This window comes from Vidua chalybeata, chromosome 1 (genome assembly GCF_026979565.1).
Source record: "Vidua chalybeata isolate OUT-0048 chromosome 1, bVidCha1 merged haplotype, whole genome shotgun sequence".
NCBI classification, from domain to species: domain Eukaryota; kingdom Metazoa; phylum Chordata; class Aves; order Passeriformes; family Viduidae; genus Vidua; species Vidua chalybeata.
Window position 1 is genome coordinate 106,356,022 of NC_071530.1, and position 17,568 is coordinate 106,373,589.

The window sequence follows — 17,568 nt, forward strand, 5'->3', positions numbered from 1 at the left end:
TTTTCCAGAGAGCAGGAAGACAGTGGCACAAAGCTGATGAGTTTTTCAAAATACAGAAGCTCATTCACTTGAATAGAATAGGCAAATATGAATCTTTAGGGAACTGATCGATTTTAAATAAATATATAGAGGAGAGGCAGTTTTAATCATAGAAGAAAACATTTCTTCTGAAAGCCTGATTTATTTTCTACAGTTCAGTTTTACTCAGTCTGCTGTCATCTATGGATTTAAAGGCCCTGGGTCAATGCCGCTACACATGTTGTGCTCACCTAACCAGGTGTCAGGCCAGACCACAGGCTGTAAATTCCTCAGGACAATCTGTCTGCTTATAAATAATGAAAGCTCACATGCCACATGTTTTATTTGATACCTGTTCTGACCTCCTCGTAAACCAGTCTAGAGTCTCAAACTCTTTTTTTTTCTTCAATGCAATGTTATTGTTGGAAAATGAGCCAACAAGAAGCAAGACATAGCTTTTTCTTGGCCAGGGGTACAAGCAGAGAATCAGTGCACTCTAAAAATAATTTTGTCACAAGTTACTCATTCACACTTAGTCCATGTTGGGCGGGGAGGGGGTAGTAAATGATCTCCCACAACGATTGCTGTGAACTGGAGCTCACTTATTACATCAATAAGACTCTGCCAGACAAAGTCCTGAGAAAGAAAAATAGCAGAGGAAGTGCTTCAGTTTAGCAGTGTTCAAGTGATTTGCCTCTGGCAGCTGTGTGCTGAGGGACCCATATAGATGATGCTAGTTCAGTAAAGAAGCTGCTGAAATGTGCTACAGAGAAGGCCCACTGGAAGAAACCTGACCTAACTGATATATTTTTAAATCTGACCCTTGAGTAGGATTTTGTAAATCCAGTGTATTAGAGCTTGTGTGTGTGTGTGTGTGTGTGTGTGTGTGTGTGTGTGTGTGTTTGTTTTGTTGAAGAATTAATGCCTTCGCAAAAGCATTTTTTGCATAGATAAACTGACGGCACTAAAGTAAATGTAGGTGTCTGGTTTATATTCATCTGTGCCTCACTACTAAATCCAGAAAATCCTCCATTAATTTGGCTTCTCTTGCTTCCAGTTGGATTGCACCAAAGGCATCCCACTGCATCCAAGCTGGGCTGAAAGTAACTGTGTGTCCATTCTGACTTTTTTTTTTAGACCGTTTCTTATACACAGTTCCTATTTCCCACCAATGCTCTGGGAACTCGGAGGAACACAATAGACTCCACCTCATCTTTCTCCCAATTTCGCAATGCAAGCCATCGTAGCCTTTCTTTGGGAAGAGCTAACAGCACCCAGGGGAGCATTGATGCAGGTAACTTCTCAAGTAGCTCTTTTTAATACCCTGATGGTAGGCAGTTATTGCAAAGGATCAGCATGTGTTTTAGTCCCTCCATTAGCTTAAATTAAATAAATAAAATAGTATTCTGTTGTGGGTGAAGAACACAGCTTATTCCATATTTGCTTAGAAAGCTTGCTTGTGGAGGATGGAAGTTAAATAAACAATCACATTGGTACTGACAAGGACGTGGTATTGATAGCCCTGATGGCACCCAGCGTGCCTCCTCCTGTCAACAACATTGCTTGTTCCTCCTGCAGCAGGCTTGTCCTTACCTTCCTTTGCTATGGAAAATTTACAGTGGCAACACAGTAGTCATAAGCTGAAGGTGTAAATTCCACTTGTGACCTTTGTTAGGCTGGAAAGGGCTGTGTTTACAAAACTGGACACAAAACATAAGCCAAAGCACTATATGCTTAAAATATTTTGGCATGATAAATGAAACAAATCAAAACATCTGCTTGAACAGATGAAAACTTGTTGCTGGGAATAAAAGTCATTGTGGAGCTTTATATAATTCTGCAGTTCTCTAAGCCCTAAATTCACATTTAACAGGTAATTTGTAAGCTCTAGGTCCTCTATGTCTTGGCATAATATATATTCATTAATACAGAAATATTTAGAGTTGTCAAGACTTAGAACAGTTTTTCATCTCTTCAAAAAATATTGCATGGAGATAATATTGTGCATTATCTGTGAACTCATTTGCCACTTCTGTTAAGTCCAGAGATGTCTTGATGTAATGAATTCCTTTCAAAATTCTATTTCTAAACTGTTGTTTTATAGGTAGTGACCTGGGAGACTTTGTTGAATACGACCCAAATCTTTTAGATGATCCTCAGTGGCCATGTGGCAAACATAAGCGGGTTTTAATATTTCCTTCATATATGGTAAGTGATTCTGTGTAGGACAGAGAAATTCCCGTAACAAAATTCTGAAGGTTGAGGTTTCATTTGGCCATATTTTAAGAAGACTGTTATTATTTTTAATCTACTAATAAGAGCTGTTCAGAATGCTTCGTTCTAAATGACAGTTACTTCTCAAGACATGTTAAAACAAACTCTTTGACGTATTACAAAAGCAAACACTTTTATTACCGCTGTATTTCATAAATGCTTTAGATGAAAGGCTTGTTCAAACAATGCACTCATTCTCTGGCATTCAGAGGAAAATTTATACTTCCTCAAACTGGCACCTATTACAAAATAGGAGGATGCCCATTGGGGCTTTTCTGAAGTCATGAAGCTACACTGTGTTTTGATGCTAATCATTCATTCCTCTGAACAGCTTGGTTTCCCAGGTATTTATTTCACCATGGGATAGTCCTTCCTTTAATTGCAGCAATTACGAGCAGAGTCTGTATATTTCCCACTATATCCAAACAATACAATCCTTAACAATACAGAGACATAATTGTTCTGTGGTCTGTGCTCTGACTAAATGTTTTCTGTGGTGAGATACTTCTGTAGCCTTTTTTTTTTTTTTTTTTTTTTTTTTTGATTGCTCCAAGTCTGTAGATTACTTTAGCAGGACTGTTGCTAAATGCAGTTCAGTCATACACATGTGAGCATGTATCTGTCTGGATTCTACGTCCAGGGTAGGCAGTAGGGAAAATATTTTTTTTTTCCCCCAAAGTGGTGACCTACTTCTCTTATCTATTACAGATATAATAGGATTGGAAACATTGAGGTCTAAAGTGTTGTCCATGTTCTTGTTTCATTTGGAGCAGAAGACATTATTTAAGAAACTGCTAATGTATGTAAAGATACAGCCTTTGTATGTTCTCCACCCCAGGGGTAATTTGGCTCCTTGGTGTTCCTTCTTCAAAATAAGCTCTAAGTGCTTCATGTGGACGGAAGATTATCTCCTTGCTAACAGGAATGTTCTGTCTGTTGCACATAAAGGCTCAATGGAGTTCTAAGGCTGTGTTTATTCTAGATTTTCAAATGGGAAGTCCAGAGTGTCCTCCGCTTACCTGCTGCCAGTTTTCCTTTAAGGGTTGGTGAGTTATTTTTTGGCTGCCAACCCACAAAGTGACAACCTTTTATAGCAGCTACATCTGTGTGGGAAAATATTTGTCAGGTTTTGATATGGTTACTGTCATGGACAGAGAACTGTCTTCCCTCAAGGCGAAAGCCATTGTTAGCCAACATCTAAAGGGAACATAGCTCTAGCAGTTGTGGCTGTTCTTCTGACCTTCCTCAGGCTTCGAGTGTCTGCCAGGCAGTACAAGTCCCCTGCAATCACCTGAGATCTTTGACCCCCTTTTAACTTCATGTTCTTATGGACATGGTTAAATGAGTAAAAATGAGGCAGCCAGGATGGCATCCTGCAAGGCAGTTCTCCATCCAGGAGCGCGTATTCAGTGCCATTCTTCTCTGTATGTTGGTCGACCACAGCATTTCAAAGTCGTATATTTGTACTTCTGTTGTAAAAAGAAGCTGCCTGGGGATTTGACAAGGGGTATGACTAGATGCCCTAAAGGTGAAAAATTACTTCAAGGACAGTTGTTAAAATCAATGTCATTGTTTATCTAGAATATATTTGCATTGACAGGGGTCTCCCTGCTTTTTAATTTTCTCTAGGGTTAATTACTGCTGTATCTGAAATAACGTCTTCTCTGACAGTTGAGGGTTTTTTTCCTGAATGTACCCCTCCAGACATCACTTCTTCAGCACTATCTGAGAGTCTGTGGGATTCCCACCTCCCTTTCTGAAGGCAGGCACTAATCTAAGAAAGGGTTGAAGGACATTAAGTGCTCTGTTGCTTTTGTTGAGGTTGATCATAGGCGGGTGCCAAGGGCTCTCTTGGCCGGGGTTTTGCCTGGCAACAGCCAAAGCAACATAGCTGTGATCCTGTGCAGGAGCTGCATGGTTTTGCAAGAAACTAAGGGGTGGATGGTTGTTCTTCAGTGCTCAGCTGAAAGACTTTACAAGGTGCTGGTGCTTCCTTCAGCCAAGAGACGGAAGAAAAAGTAGTGCTGGAGTGTCTTGGGAGCTTGCAGGTTAAGTAGGATTTTTCAGTTTGGGCAAGTGCTTGTGCATAGAGCTGATTATAAGGCCATTTTGGCTATGTGGGAGACTTTACTCACATCTGTTTTAGACTTTCCTGATTCTCCTGACATTCCCTCCCCTTCTCCCTGCAGTTCACATCAGTGTGAGAAGGAGCATAATAGCCTTATAATTTCAAGTCATTTTCTTCCCCCCCAAATATAAAAATCAACTCACACTGCAATTAAAGCAAATTGCAGTCTGGGGCCAACGAGAGACCTGTGGTCTTTTCCTGGCCATGCACAGCCACTGCGGCAGTGCCAGACCTCCGCCAAAGAACCGCAGAGGCCGGAGCAGCCGCCGGTGCTGGGCGGAACGTGGCTGTAATTGCTGCCTCTCGCAAGTGCCGGAGCAGCTGAGAGCGGCTCTGATGTCAGCGCCCAGCATTTTGTTGTGTGTGGAGAGCTGCAGCTTGTAATTAAAGTTTCGTTACTTGGCCAGGATTTAGCATTAATGCTTGACAGCTGCAAGCTTGTCGATATTCCCCTCACCCCTCCTTATGGATGTCAGAGCAATTAATGGGGGGAAGGTGTGGAAGAGGAGTGGATGCTGGGCTGCGTCACTGCCTGCGGGATAGAGCTGCATGCACTGCTATTACTCCCATGAGCCTGGCTTGTGCTTTGTAGGCCAGGATTTCTATGCTCGCTGGGAAAGCTCTGTTGAGGTCTGTGTGAATGCTGCATCAGTAAACACTGCAGGCTTTATCCCGAGGCATAGGACAGACAAATTGTGTGGTCCAGTTTAGACTTCACTCAGAAATACGTGCAACTAGCACTCCGTGTGCTCAGCTTTTGTGGCGCCTGAGTTTATCATCACTGACATGGACTTTATAGTATTTTAATTTTACAGAGCTGAATTAGCCCTGACTCTTGGAGAGAAGTGTTAGCTGCAAGTCTCCAGCTGTTTTTAAGGAGAAGCTGAGCTTCATCCTTGAAGATAGGTCTGGGGAAGCAGAAGCACTTTTGGTTTAGTCTGGTTTTTTTGGGGTTTTCTTGTCGGTTTTTGTTGTTGGTTTTCTGGCGTTTTTCTGCGTGGGTTTTTTTTTTGTTTGTTTGTTCTTGTTTGGTTTGGTTTGGTTTGGTTTGGTTTGGTTTGGTTTGGTTTGGTTTTTTCTGTAGTGAAGTCTCAGGCTTAACAGAGCATACACTTCCCTGTTGCATTTCTAGAAGCAATACCCACAAATTGCCTGTCAGGGGACAATTCTGGAAAGTATTCTTCAATAATTTCCCAATACCAATTCTGTGGGTTCTATTAATTGTATTAGTTATATTTAAGCTCTAGTCTGCCCTGAAGAAATTATTTCATTTTGTCTTGTCTTTGTAGGAGAGTCTGCACTCTCTGCTGCAGTATAAACAGTAAGAGGTAGAAAAAATTCATGCTGGGGGGTGGGGGGGGAAGGGAAACATCGTGTCATAGTTAACAGATGTCTTCCTGGCTGATACTGCTAAAACAGGAATTTGTGCAGATTCTTAAATCTCTCTAGAACAGGAACTTTATCTACCAGACTAAGCATTAATTTCTTTCCTCAAATCTCATGTTGACTAGCATATGTACAGACTCGTCAATGCCCCCCTGGTCTCTCTGCATTCTTTCCAGAAGAAACTCTTTCTGTGCTGAACTAGAAAACTCATTCTCAACAGGCTCAAGGCTGATCCTGCAGTACTGCTTTTGTTGGTAACACAGAAACACAGGAGCATGTTAGCTGGTCACTGTGTGCTGCCAAAACTTGAAGCAGAAGAAGAAAAGCCCAGATCAGCAGCACGTTGACTTTGAGTGACCCATTCTGTAGTCGCATCCCTGAAATATCCATCTATATGTGCTCAAGGGATACACGTGGAATTAGGTTTGAATACTGAGCTACCATGTCAGTGTGTTTGTTTAATTATATAAAAATAAATTGACATCTGCACACCACTAATAAAAGAAGCAGGTCACAAAACTCTGCAGAGCTGTTGCAGTGCCTGTCTGCCAGCCTGCACTTGCCAGGTACCGCGCTAGTGGCGAGCACAGCCGGGCTGCATTGTTTAATATTAGTCCTCCAGAGTGATTTTAAAATTAGAACTGCTTGCTGCCCTGGCCCTTTGGTCTAACAAAAGCCCTGCATGATGATATAATGCATTTGGTCTGTTGTTCCCCCATTCTGCCTGTCACAAGGAGCACCAAGGTCAGGCAGATTCCACTATAGCCAGCGTCCTTCAGTGCTGTCACCCTATTCTTCGAGCCACTTCTGTAGCTGTATATTAAGTATCTCCAGACTGCTTTTTTAACAGCTACTGACCTTGCACCCAAAAGTCTCAGGGAGCAGAGGATAGCAGTGGTAGATAATCATATATAAATCCTGTGCTCTACGCATTTGATTCTATATTTGGCTGAGATTCCAATAAATAACTATTTTGAGAATAATTCCAGAGTGTTAACAATATAAAATAAACTGGTGTCCTTCCATGTAGTTAATTTCAAAGAGGCACTTCTGAGACGATTAGCCTTGTGAAATTCAAAATCTTTCAGTTTAAGATCCTTGAATGTTAATAACTTTGTAACAACAGAAACATCTTATTTTAGTCTAGCTTCCTTTTTTGGAATTTTAATTATAATTCGGAATCACTCCCATTTTCCATCACAGTTTGAAGTCTCTTCTCTATCAGGATTTCTCATATTGTATGCATCATAAGCCATAAATATATGAATTAGGTTACTGGCAGTTGATAGGTACGTAGCTGGTCACCTATGGGATGCATTAAAGTAGTCAGAGAGTGCAGAGTTATTGACTTCTTTTCACTTCTTGTGTGGCTCAGACCTTATCAGTGACCTGCCAAAAGTCTGTTTTAGGTATCAGTCTTCCGTCTGCTTTCTGTGAAGTAGATTTATCAGGGGTACACAGTAACAACAGCTAAGAGAGCCTATCATACAGCTTTCATTTTATTCACCTATTTTATTCTGATTTTATCCTTCTTAAGCTGAGAGATAGAGGCATCCAAGGCTAGATCATCTTTTACTGGTTGCATGCCAAAGTAGGATTTATTTTCTACAATATTTCATCCTGCCAGTCTTACCAACCATTTCAGGCATTCTCTCTCCTCCCATATTTATGAAACTATATATACAGCTTTCCTATGAGAAAGCAGCTGCTTGAAAATGCTTGTGAATAACACACAAGCTGAGCTCCAAGTTCAAAACTGCCAGCCAAGCAAAAAGTGTGCAGAGTAGAGACTTGGGATGAAGCATTTATCACACTGTCCAGGCATCTGTCAGCTACCATATATCAAGGTTTTCATTTGTCTTGTGCAGCTTCCATTGCCAAAGTAAAATATACATACACAGATTTGTATACTGAGAACGTAACAGAGCCCACGAAGTAGAATTGCTGAATGCTGAACTGAAACGTGTTCTGTGCAAATAAGCTGTGAGAAACGAGACAGACGGTTCTGGATGACAGAAGTTAAAAACATTGGAGATTAGACTATGAGAGAGACAGTTTAGTAGTTCCCAGTGCCTTGTTCTTCTGTCTGACAGCTCTGGGAGTACAGAGTGCCTGCCTGGTAGGAAATAATATTATGTATAAGAAAGTATGTTTGGATGGAGAAAAGCTGTGCTCCTTTCAGAGAAATATTTGCAAACCCTTCATAAAACTTTGGAGCATCAGTATTGATCAGAGGCCTGACACAGGCAATACCAGAATTGTCCTGGACAGACAGTAATGTGTTTTTCTTCACATGGCAGCTTCGTGTGGGAAATGCAGGCAGCTCAAGGGCAGTGGCATGGCCTAAAACAGAAGAGGAGCATAAACACTGAGCAGGCAGAGGAGGATGGCATCGTGTCCAAGCCCTCCCCTGTCAGATCCCAGCTGGTTCTTGTGGGTTTCTGGACCACCCCAAAGCTTTGCTCCACTCCTTTACTCGTGGGCAGGGGCAGCAGTAGGGGTTGTTGCAAGCTGGTGGCTGTGGCTAGCTATTTGCAGGGTGCATAAGGGGCCCTGGGCAGGATCAGGGTTGGAGACCAAGATTTCTGTGTAGCCTCATGAGTGCTGTGTCCCAACAACAGGGGTACTCAGGTGCCTGGTCAGAAGCCATTTGAAAGGGAAGCTGATTTGATCACTCACAGTTGCTAATCCAACATTGTTTTTTAAACTACCTCTCAACAGATATTTTTAGGGGGTATCTTCTGCCTGCCTCTCTGCTGGGCAGGGTCCTGAATGCACAGGATGCATTTCTGTAGGTATCAGCTGGACAAGCAGCATCCTGTTGTTCAAAGTCCAGCTTCTGCAGCAGCTATGAAGGAAAAAATCAAGGGACAAAAAAAACCAAAACAAAAGAAAATTTGCACAAATCCTTTTCTTGAGCATAGGGGCAGTTAGCTGAGCTCTCCAGCATGGCACTGACAAGATGAGACAGCTGCCTTAGAGCCAGTATGTTCAAACATGCTGCTGTTATCCTGTTACATGAATCAAAACCAGCACACACCAGCTTTCATCTGGATTTCATTATTGTGATTTGTATCGTAGAGACTGTTGTCTCGCAGGAAGCAGCAGTATTCAGAGTTGGAGAGGAGGAGATCCTTATCAACAGGACAAAACTGACAAATCTCTGTGTTTAAAAATAACTGTACCTCTTTACTGTTCTCAGTTTTAAGCTATCTGCTTAGTCTCAAGCCTCTGAGCGCTTTGCTTTAAATGAAATTTTAAAAAATAGCTTTTCTCCTTCCGAAGAGAATTTAGCTGAATTCTGGCAAACCTCCCACAGGCTGGAGGAGTCCCAGGTAAAACAAGTCGGTGCCTGCAGAGCAGCCATGGGGAAAGGTGCATCCCAGGGGGCTGCTGCTGCTGCTGAGTGGCAGAGCCCAGGGCTCAGTCCCCCTCTGCTCAGTGGCCCCCAGAGCCACCCTGACTTGTTAGAGGTGAAAGCAGCTGAAACTGCTGTCTGGCACAACTTCTGTGCAGCCCTTCAGCTGAGCCTGGAGGATGGACAGGCCCTCTCTCCACTGCTGTGCCCTTTCAGTTGGGAAGTGGTTTCTGTTGTGCACAGAAGCAAAAGAAGAAGATAACATGGAGAGAGCTAAAGGCAAGTTAATTAAGATAAAATGATGAGCTCTGTGGTAATAAAGAACAACCAATGGGCAGTTAGGTTTGTAGTGAAGCATGAAATAAGGTGTCAGGTAGCTTTGTAAGGTAACACTGAACTCACTATTTATAGGATTGCCCAAGACAACCAAAAAATACTGGTAGTAACTAAAATCATCGTTGCATTTAATAGGATGTATGTGGTTAGTGTCTCTTGGCTCTGTAAGCAAGAGCAGCAAGGAACCATGTTTCTATGGACCCTGAGCAGCAGACAGCAGTGGTCTAAGTTAGATGTGGCTTGTTTCTCTTGTAGCAGTACTGAGAGGAAGCCTCTTAACACATAAAACTCCCAGCATATCTGTGCATCAGCACACCCAGCTTGCTGATGATCCTTTGGCAACAATACCAAGGAGTAGGCAGGCCGGCTGCAACATTCCAGGGAAAGAAAGGAAAAGGGGTAGTTGTTAAGATCTTAATTCTTCTGCTTTAGAGGTCTGAGCCTGCCAGGTGAGATGAAGCATGTGAGAAGCTGTCTGCAGTGAAGAGCCTCAGCTGCATGGTGCATGCATACATCCTTTCAACCTCTGCAGGGTTAAAACCAGGCAGGCCCACACATTCCATTGAGGGCTTTCTCACTGATCCCTGGGTAGGGCAAGGCTTCTCCTTCCTGTCTTTTCTTCTCTTCCTTTTATTCAGGTGTGGCAGCACATGGCTTGCTTCAGCATCAAGGCAGCTTATGAATTTTTAACCTCAGAGGCACTGACTGCACTGTCTGCCTGAACCTGCAGTCAGGCTCATCCATACACGTGCAGGGAAGCAGGTGTGGCTGAAGAGTGCTGATGTGGCAGAATGGCCCATGTTTTAAAGCGTGTGCATGACCATAACAACACCCCGTGGCAAAAACCTGGGTTTTTCCTCTCTATTATGTTTGCATCAAATACTGCTGGGCACTGTTCAGGGGAAACACATGCTCTGCTCTGTTTTAATTTCCTAATAATTCAGTACCATATCTCATAAGTAAAGTGCAGGAAAAGTTTGGTGTGTTTTACTCTCCTTCATGCTTATTTTGGAAACAGAGAACAACATGATTGGATAAAGTGAATTGTCTGCTTTCTCTCTAGAGCCATTGCATTTTGTATTCCCCAAGCCCTTCCATATATTATTTTAATGGCAGAAAAAAAGCCTGAAGGCATATTCAGTCAGTCTTTTTGGCTGATTGCAATTCCCATGAGGATACATTACAGCAGAGCTCCACCTTCTATAAAGGCATAACATGCAGCAAGGGTTTTGCATACCTCTTTCCACCTCTTGTTTGGTATTAACAGCCCTTTGCCATAATACAAATTAATCAAAACCAGAAATCAGAAGTGAAATATTATTTAATGATCAGGATAATGCATTGCACTATCCACTGCTGCTTTCTTACATGCTTGAAGCTGGCAGGGGGCTGTATGCCTGGGGACCAGGCTATCCCTCAGGTGCCCAAGCTGAGACTCCTCTCCACTTTTGTCCAGTGGGCAGAACTGCCAGAGCTTGGTAGAGAATTGACACATTCCCAAAATAAAGGTTGTTTTGTTGTAGAGCTGCTAGATTTTGGCCAGGTGAATGGTGACAGAGGATTTGGGCAAAGTGCTACCTGAACAGAGACTAAGGGAACAAGAAAAGTGCTGGACACTCACAGATGCAGGGGCTGTGCTGGCCAGGAGAGCCCTCTGCAACTTGGTGAGGTTCCTTGGGTTGTAACAAAAAGGAATAGGAAGCTCAAAGGGAATAGACTGTACACTTTTAATGTTGTCCTGACTCTTTTGTCCATTTACTGCCTTAACACAGCATTACTGCCTTCCACTCTACTGAGTGACCTGCCATATAAACTGGTTGCTTATTTTATTATAAATGTATGCTACAGCAAGTGAGAGTTTGTACCAGTGGTTTCTTTAAAGAATCAATTTGAGAGAAACTTACAGTGGGTCTCAGAACCACATGGAGGTATGCCCCAAAACCTGGTCATCATATCAGTTATTGTGTTGAATTTTTTTACCTTCTCAGGTAGGTTTCATCCAGCCATGCTTATCTTAAACTCACTCTTAGCAATACTTAGAGGATGATAATGAGGTGTGTATTGTTCAAGGCTTGTGCTGAACAGGTCACTTGTTTTGTTAATCACAAATAAATAGTTGCCTTAGTTCAGACATAATTTTCCTGTCTGCTGAAAGTGTTGGGACTGACTGGCACTTGTTTGGTATTCCTTCTTTCTGGGAGTCGAGTGATCTTTGTTACAAACTAAAAGAGTAATTGTTTCTTGACATGTATTACAGACCACAGTCATAGACTACGTGAAGCCATCGGATCTCAAGAAGGACATGAATGAGACATTTAAAGAGAAGTTCCCTCACATCAAGCTTACCCTCAGTAAAATAAGAAGGTACGTTGCAAAGCTCTATAAGGCTGCAATGTGATGCAGCTGTCTCACATGTCAGTGCAATTCCTGCTTTGTGAGGGGAAGCACAGCACTGATTGATCTTCCAGGAGCAGTGACCAGCAGAGGTACAGAGTAAGTCAGATGACTGCTTGGATTACTGGGATGAGTAAACAGGATAGAGGAATGTGCAAACACACACTGGTCAGGTGTTAAACACAGCATCTAATGGGACAAGGATGAGAGCTGGGCATGCACTATATTAAAATAGCCAGAAAAATAATACAACAGAGTCTCTAAGCTCATACCAATTGGCTTAAAAAGAGACTGAGGAAAGAGAAGTGCTGCTTTGTGCCTTGGCCAGAAGCAAAAAGAGCAGTTGTCTTCACAGCAAAGTTGTAATATTCCATCTCTGTTTCTGGTGTAGCAGTCTAGACATACTGCTCCACTGAAGTAATGACAATTTCATTTGACCCTTGTGGCCAGCAGGACACTGAGCCACACTGCTCTGTAACCAGCCAGTGCTGCAGTACACAGACAGAACTGTCAGTTTGGATTTGACCAACCATAACCAGCAGCAAAAGCTGCATACAGAGCACCAGTAATCCAAACAAATGGTATGCAGCATAGGACCTCTGATAAAATATTATTGCTAAATTTGTCAGAGCTCTTTTGGTTGCTTTTATAGTTTGACACAACTGTCTGTTGGGGGCAGTGAGGGTGACTGGTGATGTAAAAGTGTGCCATGAAATGTGCCCCCAAAACAGCATACAAAGATCTGCCCAGTAAATTATGTTTTCCCTTCCATTTGACTAAGCAGGAATCTCTGAAAGCATGGCTCTTAGGGTGAAATGAGAAATGCTTTAAAACTCATCTCACAGCATACTTGTCTGGTCTCTTTACTCAGCTTGAAGAGAGAAATGCGCAAGCTTGCTCAAGAAGAATGTGGTTTTGAAGAGCCCACAGTGGCCATGGCCTTTGTCTACTTTGAGAAGCTCGCTCTCAAGGGGAAGCTGAACAAGCAGAATAGAAAGCTTTGTGCTGGAGCTTGTGTTCTTTTAGCAGCCAAAATTGGCAGTGACCTCAGAAAACATGAAGTCAAGCATCTTATAGATGTACGTATCCATAGGTTTCCAGAGTTCCATCTACATGAAGTGCCAGTGTGTGGTCTGTGCAAGCCTATTTGTCAGTGGACATGCTCTCCTTTAGGCTTCCAGATGTACAGCCAGCTAAATATCTATATTTGTTACACATTTTTGTGGAAGTAGTAGTGATCAATGTCCTTGCAGAGGCATGGGAAGCTTGTTTGATGGGATAGAAGGCCCTGCTGTCAGATACTGTGAAGTTTTAGATGTATCTGACCATCATTTTGTCAATACAAGGCAACAGGTGAGCCCTCGGGAAATTAATTTTGCACTTAATTATGTTTTCAAGAGTTTCAGTAAGGATTCTCCTTTGGGAATTAAATGCAAATACTAGTTTCAGATGGAGTCCAATAGACATTTATATTTATCAAGTTCAGCTTTTGGGCAAGAAAACGGAAGGAGGGGTTCCCATCAGAACATCTCATTCCAGATGTGTTTTTTAGAGTAAGGTGTTTGGTCTTCTACCCACTCCACATGAAAGCGGTAACATGAGGGTGTTATGCCATAATCCTCTGCAAGCACTGAGATACCAATCTGATCTAATGCTACAGAAAGTTAGGCTGGTGTTTTGGTATTTGGCTACAACCAGCTCACTCAATGAAAGAGACATGGGATCATGGATAGGGGCAGGACTGAACTCATGCCCTCCTCCCACAGTCTCAGAGCTGGGCTGACAGTCAGTTTGTTAGAAAGCCCTCTGAATAATCACAAAAAAAACCAGCCAAGTGGAAACAGGAAGATCTGGCCTCTCTTGCATTATTGAAATGTTGGTCCATAAGACATTGAACTTTGCAGTAGACCCAGTGGGCAGAGAAGTAGCAAGCCAGGGAGATCCTAAGAGGATGAGGGGGGGAAATATCCCTGAGCAACTCTTGCCTACTTGTAGCATCCAAATCCAGTGAAAACAGCAGAGCATATGGAAGGTTTAGTACAGCACAGCACAAAAACAACTATAAAACCCATCTCATCCCCCTGAGGATAGCAGTTTCTATTTCTCACTGTTCTTATGACACCTTCTGCCTCTGAGGTATTAAGATCAAATTGTGGCAAAATAATTTCCCCATCAGGGCGTTGCAGCACAGTCTAATGCTGAAAGGAAAACTAGTGATTTCAAGCAGTGCAGGAAGTTTGTGGACAATTACAAGATGCATGTCTTCCATTACACAAGTGATTTTGATGTTTGCATGAAGCTAGGAATTTCCTGTTGCTGCAGTGGTAATCACTGTGATCGTTAGAAGATGTATCTGCTCACAGTGGAAAGAGTGAAGTGACAAACATGTCAGAAATAGCATGGCTGTCTGAGCTCTATGTGTTCACAGTAAGGATTCAGAACATCCAGTTCACACAGCTCTGATCTTCTAAACCTAGAGCCATGCAAGTCCGTCAGGACAGAAGTTTAATGACAGCAGCATGCGTGTTTTGAATAATGTCATTTGTGGGAAAGCTCTAGAAAGGCAAACCCTCGTTCCGTTTTTGTTAATTTATTTTTTTCCCCTCGGCTGTGGTTGCAGAAACTGGAAGAGAAGTTCCGGCTGAACAGGCGAGAGCTGATCGCCTTCGAGTTCCCGGTGCTGGTGGCCTTGGAGTTTGCTCTCCACCTTCCCGAGCACGAAGTGATGCCGCACTACAGACGCTTGGTGCAGAACTCCTAGCGCTGGCTGCCCGGCGGGGAAGAGGCTCCCGACTGTTCCCGCTTGGTTCTCCCAAGCCGCAGTTACTACTGGAAATGCAAAATCAGACTCCTAACACTTCACTCTCTCTCCCCCACAAAACAGTTTTTCTGGCTACAGGAAATACTGCATCGACTCTTGGCTTTGACAGATTTATGTATTGTTACTTTCTCAAAGCAGGTGAAGACTGAGCTGTTGGTAAATAGTTCACGTGTTGAAACTGGGTGGCAGCTGACCCTACCTGTAGGGACTAGAGCTATAAAAGTAGGCAAAAATTAGAAAGGCAGTCTCCATGACCACCCCTCTCTCCATCACACAAACCCTGGAAGCCCACTGAGTGCATTCTCGTAGCGCTTTTTCTACAGACCTGCTGCAAATTCCAAGAGAACTTCTTAAAGTGAAAAAGCTTTTAAAGAAGATATCTTCACTGTGTCAAAAAGAATGTGCCAATCTATTTTTGTATCAGCAATTGAAAGTGCACTTTTTCCTGTGGGGTATTTGTGTGTGTATCTGTGTGTGTGTGTGTGTGTGCGACACCGAACTGATCTCAGTCGAGGTGGTTGGCTTAGCTGTTTCCAAGTGTATCAGTTACTGATGGTGAAGATCAAGGTGACCTTACATGTTTACTCCTTGAAAAACATAACTACTGGAAAAGTGGTAAATGGGATCATTTTTGGACGTTTGGGTTTTTTTATTCTCTGATCTTTCCAACATTGTACAACATTGAAAGGATTACACTACTGCTACTGCGAGAGAAGGATCAGCAACTGACCTTAAGTTTTCAGTCATGTTTGTGGTAAAGATGAAAGCATTAGTATAAGATTTCCGTGTCATGTTTTTTAAAAATATCTTGTGTTAAGCCACATGCATATTTTTAACCTTCGCACTTTTCCCACTGTGGAGATGGTTAGACTTGCACTCTGTAGTGTTGTATTTCTGTGCTCTATGTTAGAGTGCGTAATAAGCACATTTATTGTGCTTTATCTTAAAACAGTGTTTTATTAAAAAAAAAAAGTGTAGGGCTCAGCAGTGTAACGGGTGTCTTAAGGCTCCAACAGCAGGGGCATCAGCCATTATACTTTTGGGGTTTTAATTACGATTGACTGTGTAAAACCTAAAATCCATGCCCATTGAGATTCAGTTCCTTTAGACATTGCAGTGCTGGAGTTTTATGGTAAAACTTCTTGCAGCTTCCCTGGTTCTGACTGGACACCCAGAAAGCTTAAAGGCTTTATCCAAGCTCCTGATGCTATATCCACACTAAGCTAATGCTGTGCTGATGGATATTGTTCAGTTGCTGTTATCATGTGGGGTTCCACTCCTGTCCAATCTTCTCCTGTGCTGGTTCACTTAACAAGCCTTGTCCTCAACATGCCCCACATGGATCTGCTAAAGTCAAGTTATTACATTTGTGGTAACTATAAAATAAATAATAGTCTCAACTGTGAGATTTCAGCTGAAGCCTTACCTCTCTAAGTTTGGGAATGCTTGCTCAGAGTATGAAAAGGGCTTGTGAGCAGAACATAGAGAAGTGGGACATATCAGAGGATGCAAACACACTAATGCTTACTTTCTTTCACTCTTACTTTAATCAGTTTTATTATTTCCTTCAGTTAAGCCAGGAAACATCCAGTTTCTTTACCAGCTTTGAGTCCTTTAATTTCTAGTATGAAAAAAGCCTGCATACCATTGCTCTACAGGATCTGGAAAGGTTACACATCAGGACAAATGGGAATTTGTTTGATGCTATTGCTCCCCCCCAGTTCTAAAGGGGAGGGTGACTATGATACCTTACAGTTATTAGTAAAACTTACCAGATTACTGATATAGATACATTCCAACAGGACTGGGGAGGAGGAGGTGTGCACTTAAACCTTCCAGTGTAACGTCCCACGTCGCTGCAACCCACGCGTCACTCAGCCAGCTGCAAAGTGAGGGGACGGGGGCCCTTGACAGCAATCTTACTCCCTTCTCCTCCTCCTCCTCTTCCTCCTCCTTCTCCTCCTTCCCCTGGCCCCCACACAGCCAAGGAGTAGTGGAGCCAAGAGCCTGGAGCGCACCTGGAGCCTGTGGCTGCCTTGCTGGTTTATTCAGACCAAAAAGGCAGAGGGTGTAGTGTGGACCTATGATCCAAAACAGTCTGTGGGTCAGCTAGGAGGGTGTTCACCCTTGGCCATATCCCTTTCCACCCAAATTGTATATATACATTCAAGATTTATTTCTGATTGTGGAGATCTGTTTCTAACAGCAACCACTCAAGGCTAAGCAGAAGCTTTACCTTTCCATGAAGGCTTCTACTTTTTGCTTTTGAGTCTCATTTTTTTCTTATATTGCTTTATAGCATTGCAGGGGAAAAAGCAAATTGTGATTGCAAGATGCAGACTAAAGAATGACAGTCTTACAGTAGTCTTTAGAGATGCTACTGAATCAAGCTGTCATATCTTTTGCCTTCTGTGCTGCTACCCAACCCTGATCTACAGTTTACACAGATTTCTGGATGAAATCTGATTGCTGGAGACCTTCTGCTTCTCATTGTTATCGCTGTTGTTTTGGGGGTGGAAAAGGGTTTCAGAGTGATGTTCAGTTACAGTTTGAATGTGGAATAAACACTTAAGGTGGTGATGATGTTGCACTGTTCACTTAGGAACGTATATAAAGCCATATGTTGCTAGATCTCAGAGCACAAAGCTTGGTCAGTACAATTATGATTAGGACAATGGGCAGGATTTGCCCCCCTTTTCTGCCCATCCCTGGGAAAATTCAGGCTGAAGAGGTAGAGAAAATCTGTACCAAACAGAAAACATGTTGATTGTTTTCCTTTGTCTTACATGGCAATGAGTGTTGATTTACAAATTATTTTAGGTTCAACTTTAAATAGTTTGGGAAAATAATCCA

General features: G+C 42.6%; 1 protein-coding gene across 1 annotated transcript in view; it reads left to right on the plus strand.

The window, feature by feature from the left end:
• Nucleotides 1–17,295, plus strand: part of CABLES1 (Cdk5 and Abl enzyme substrate 1) — a 70,613-nt gene extending 53,318 nt beyond the window's left edge. Inside the window, exons 6-10 of the mRNA XM_053952874.1 lie at nt 1,156–1,312; nt 2,123–2,226; nt 11,758–11,864; nt 12,766–12,973; nt 14,515–17,295. Of these exons, the coding sequence (XP_053808849.1) occupies nt 1,156–1,312; nt 2,123–2,226; nt 11,758–11,864; nt 12,766–12,973; nt 14,515–14,655 (717 nt within the window). The 3' untranslated portion in view covers nt 14,656–17,295. The remainder of the gene's footprint in view (nt 1–1,155; nt 1,313–2,122; nt 2,227–11,757; nt 11,865–12,765; nt 12,974–14,514) is intronic.
• Nucleotides 17,296–17,568: the final 273 nt, after the last annotated feature.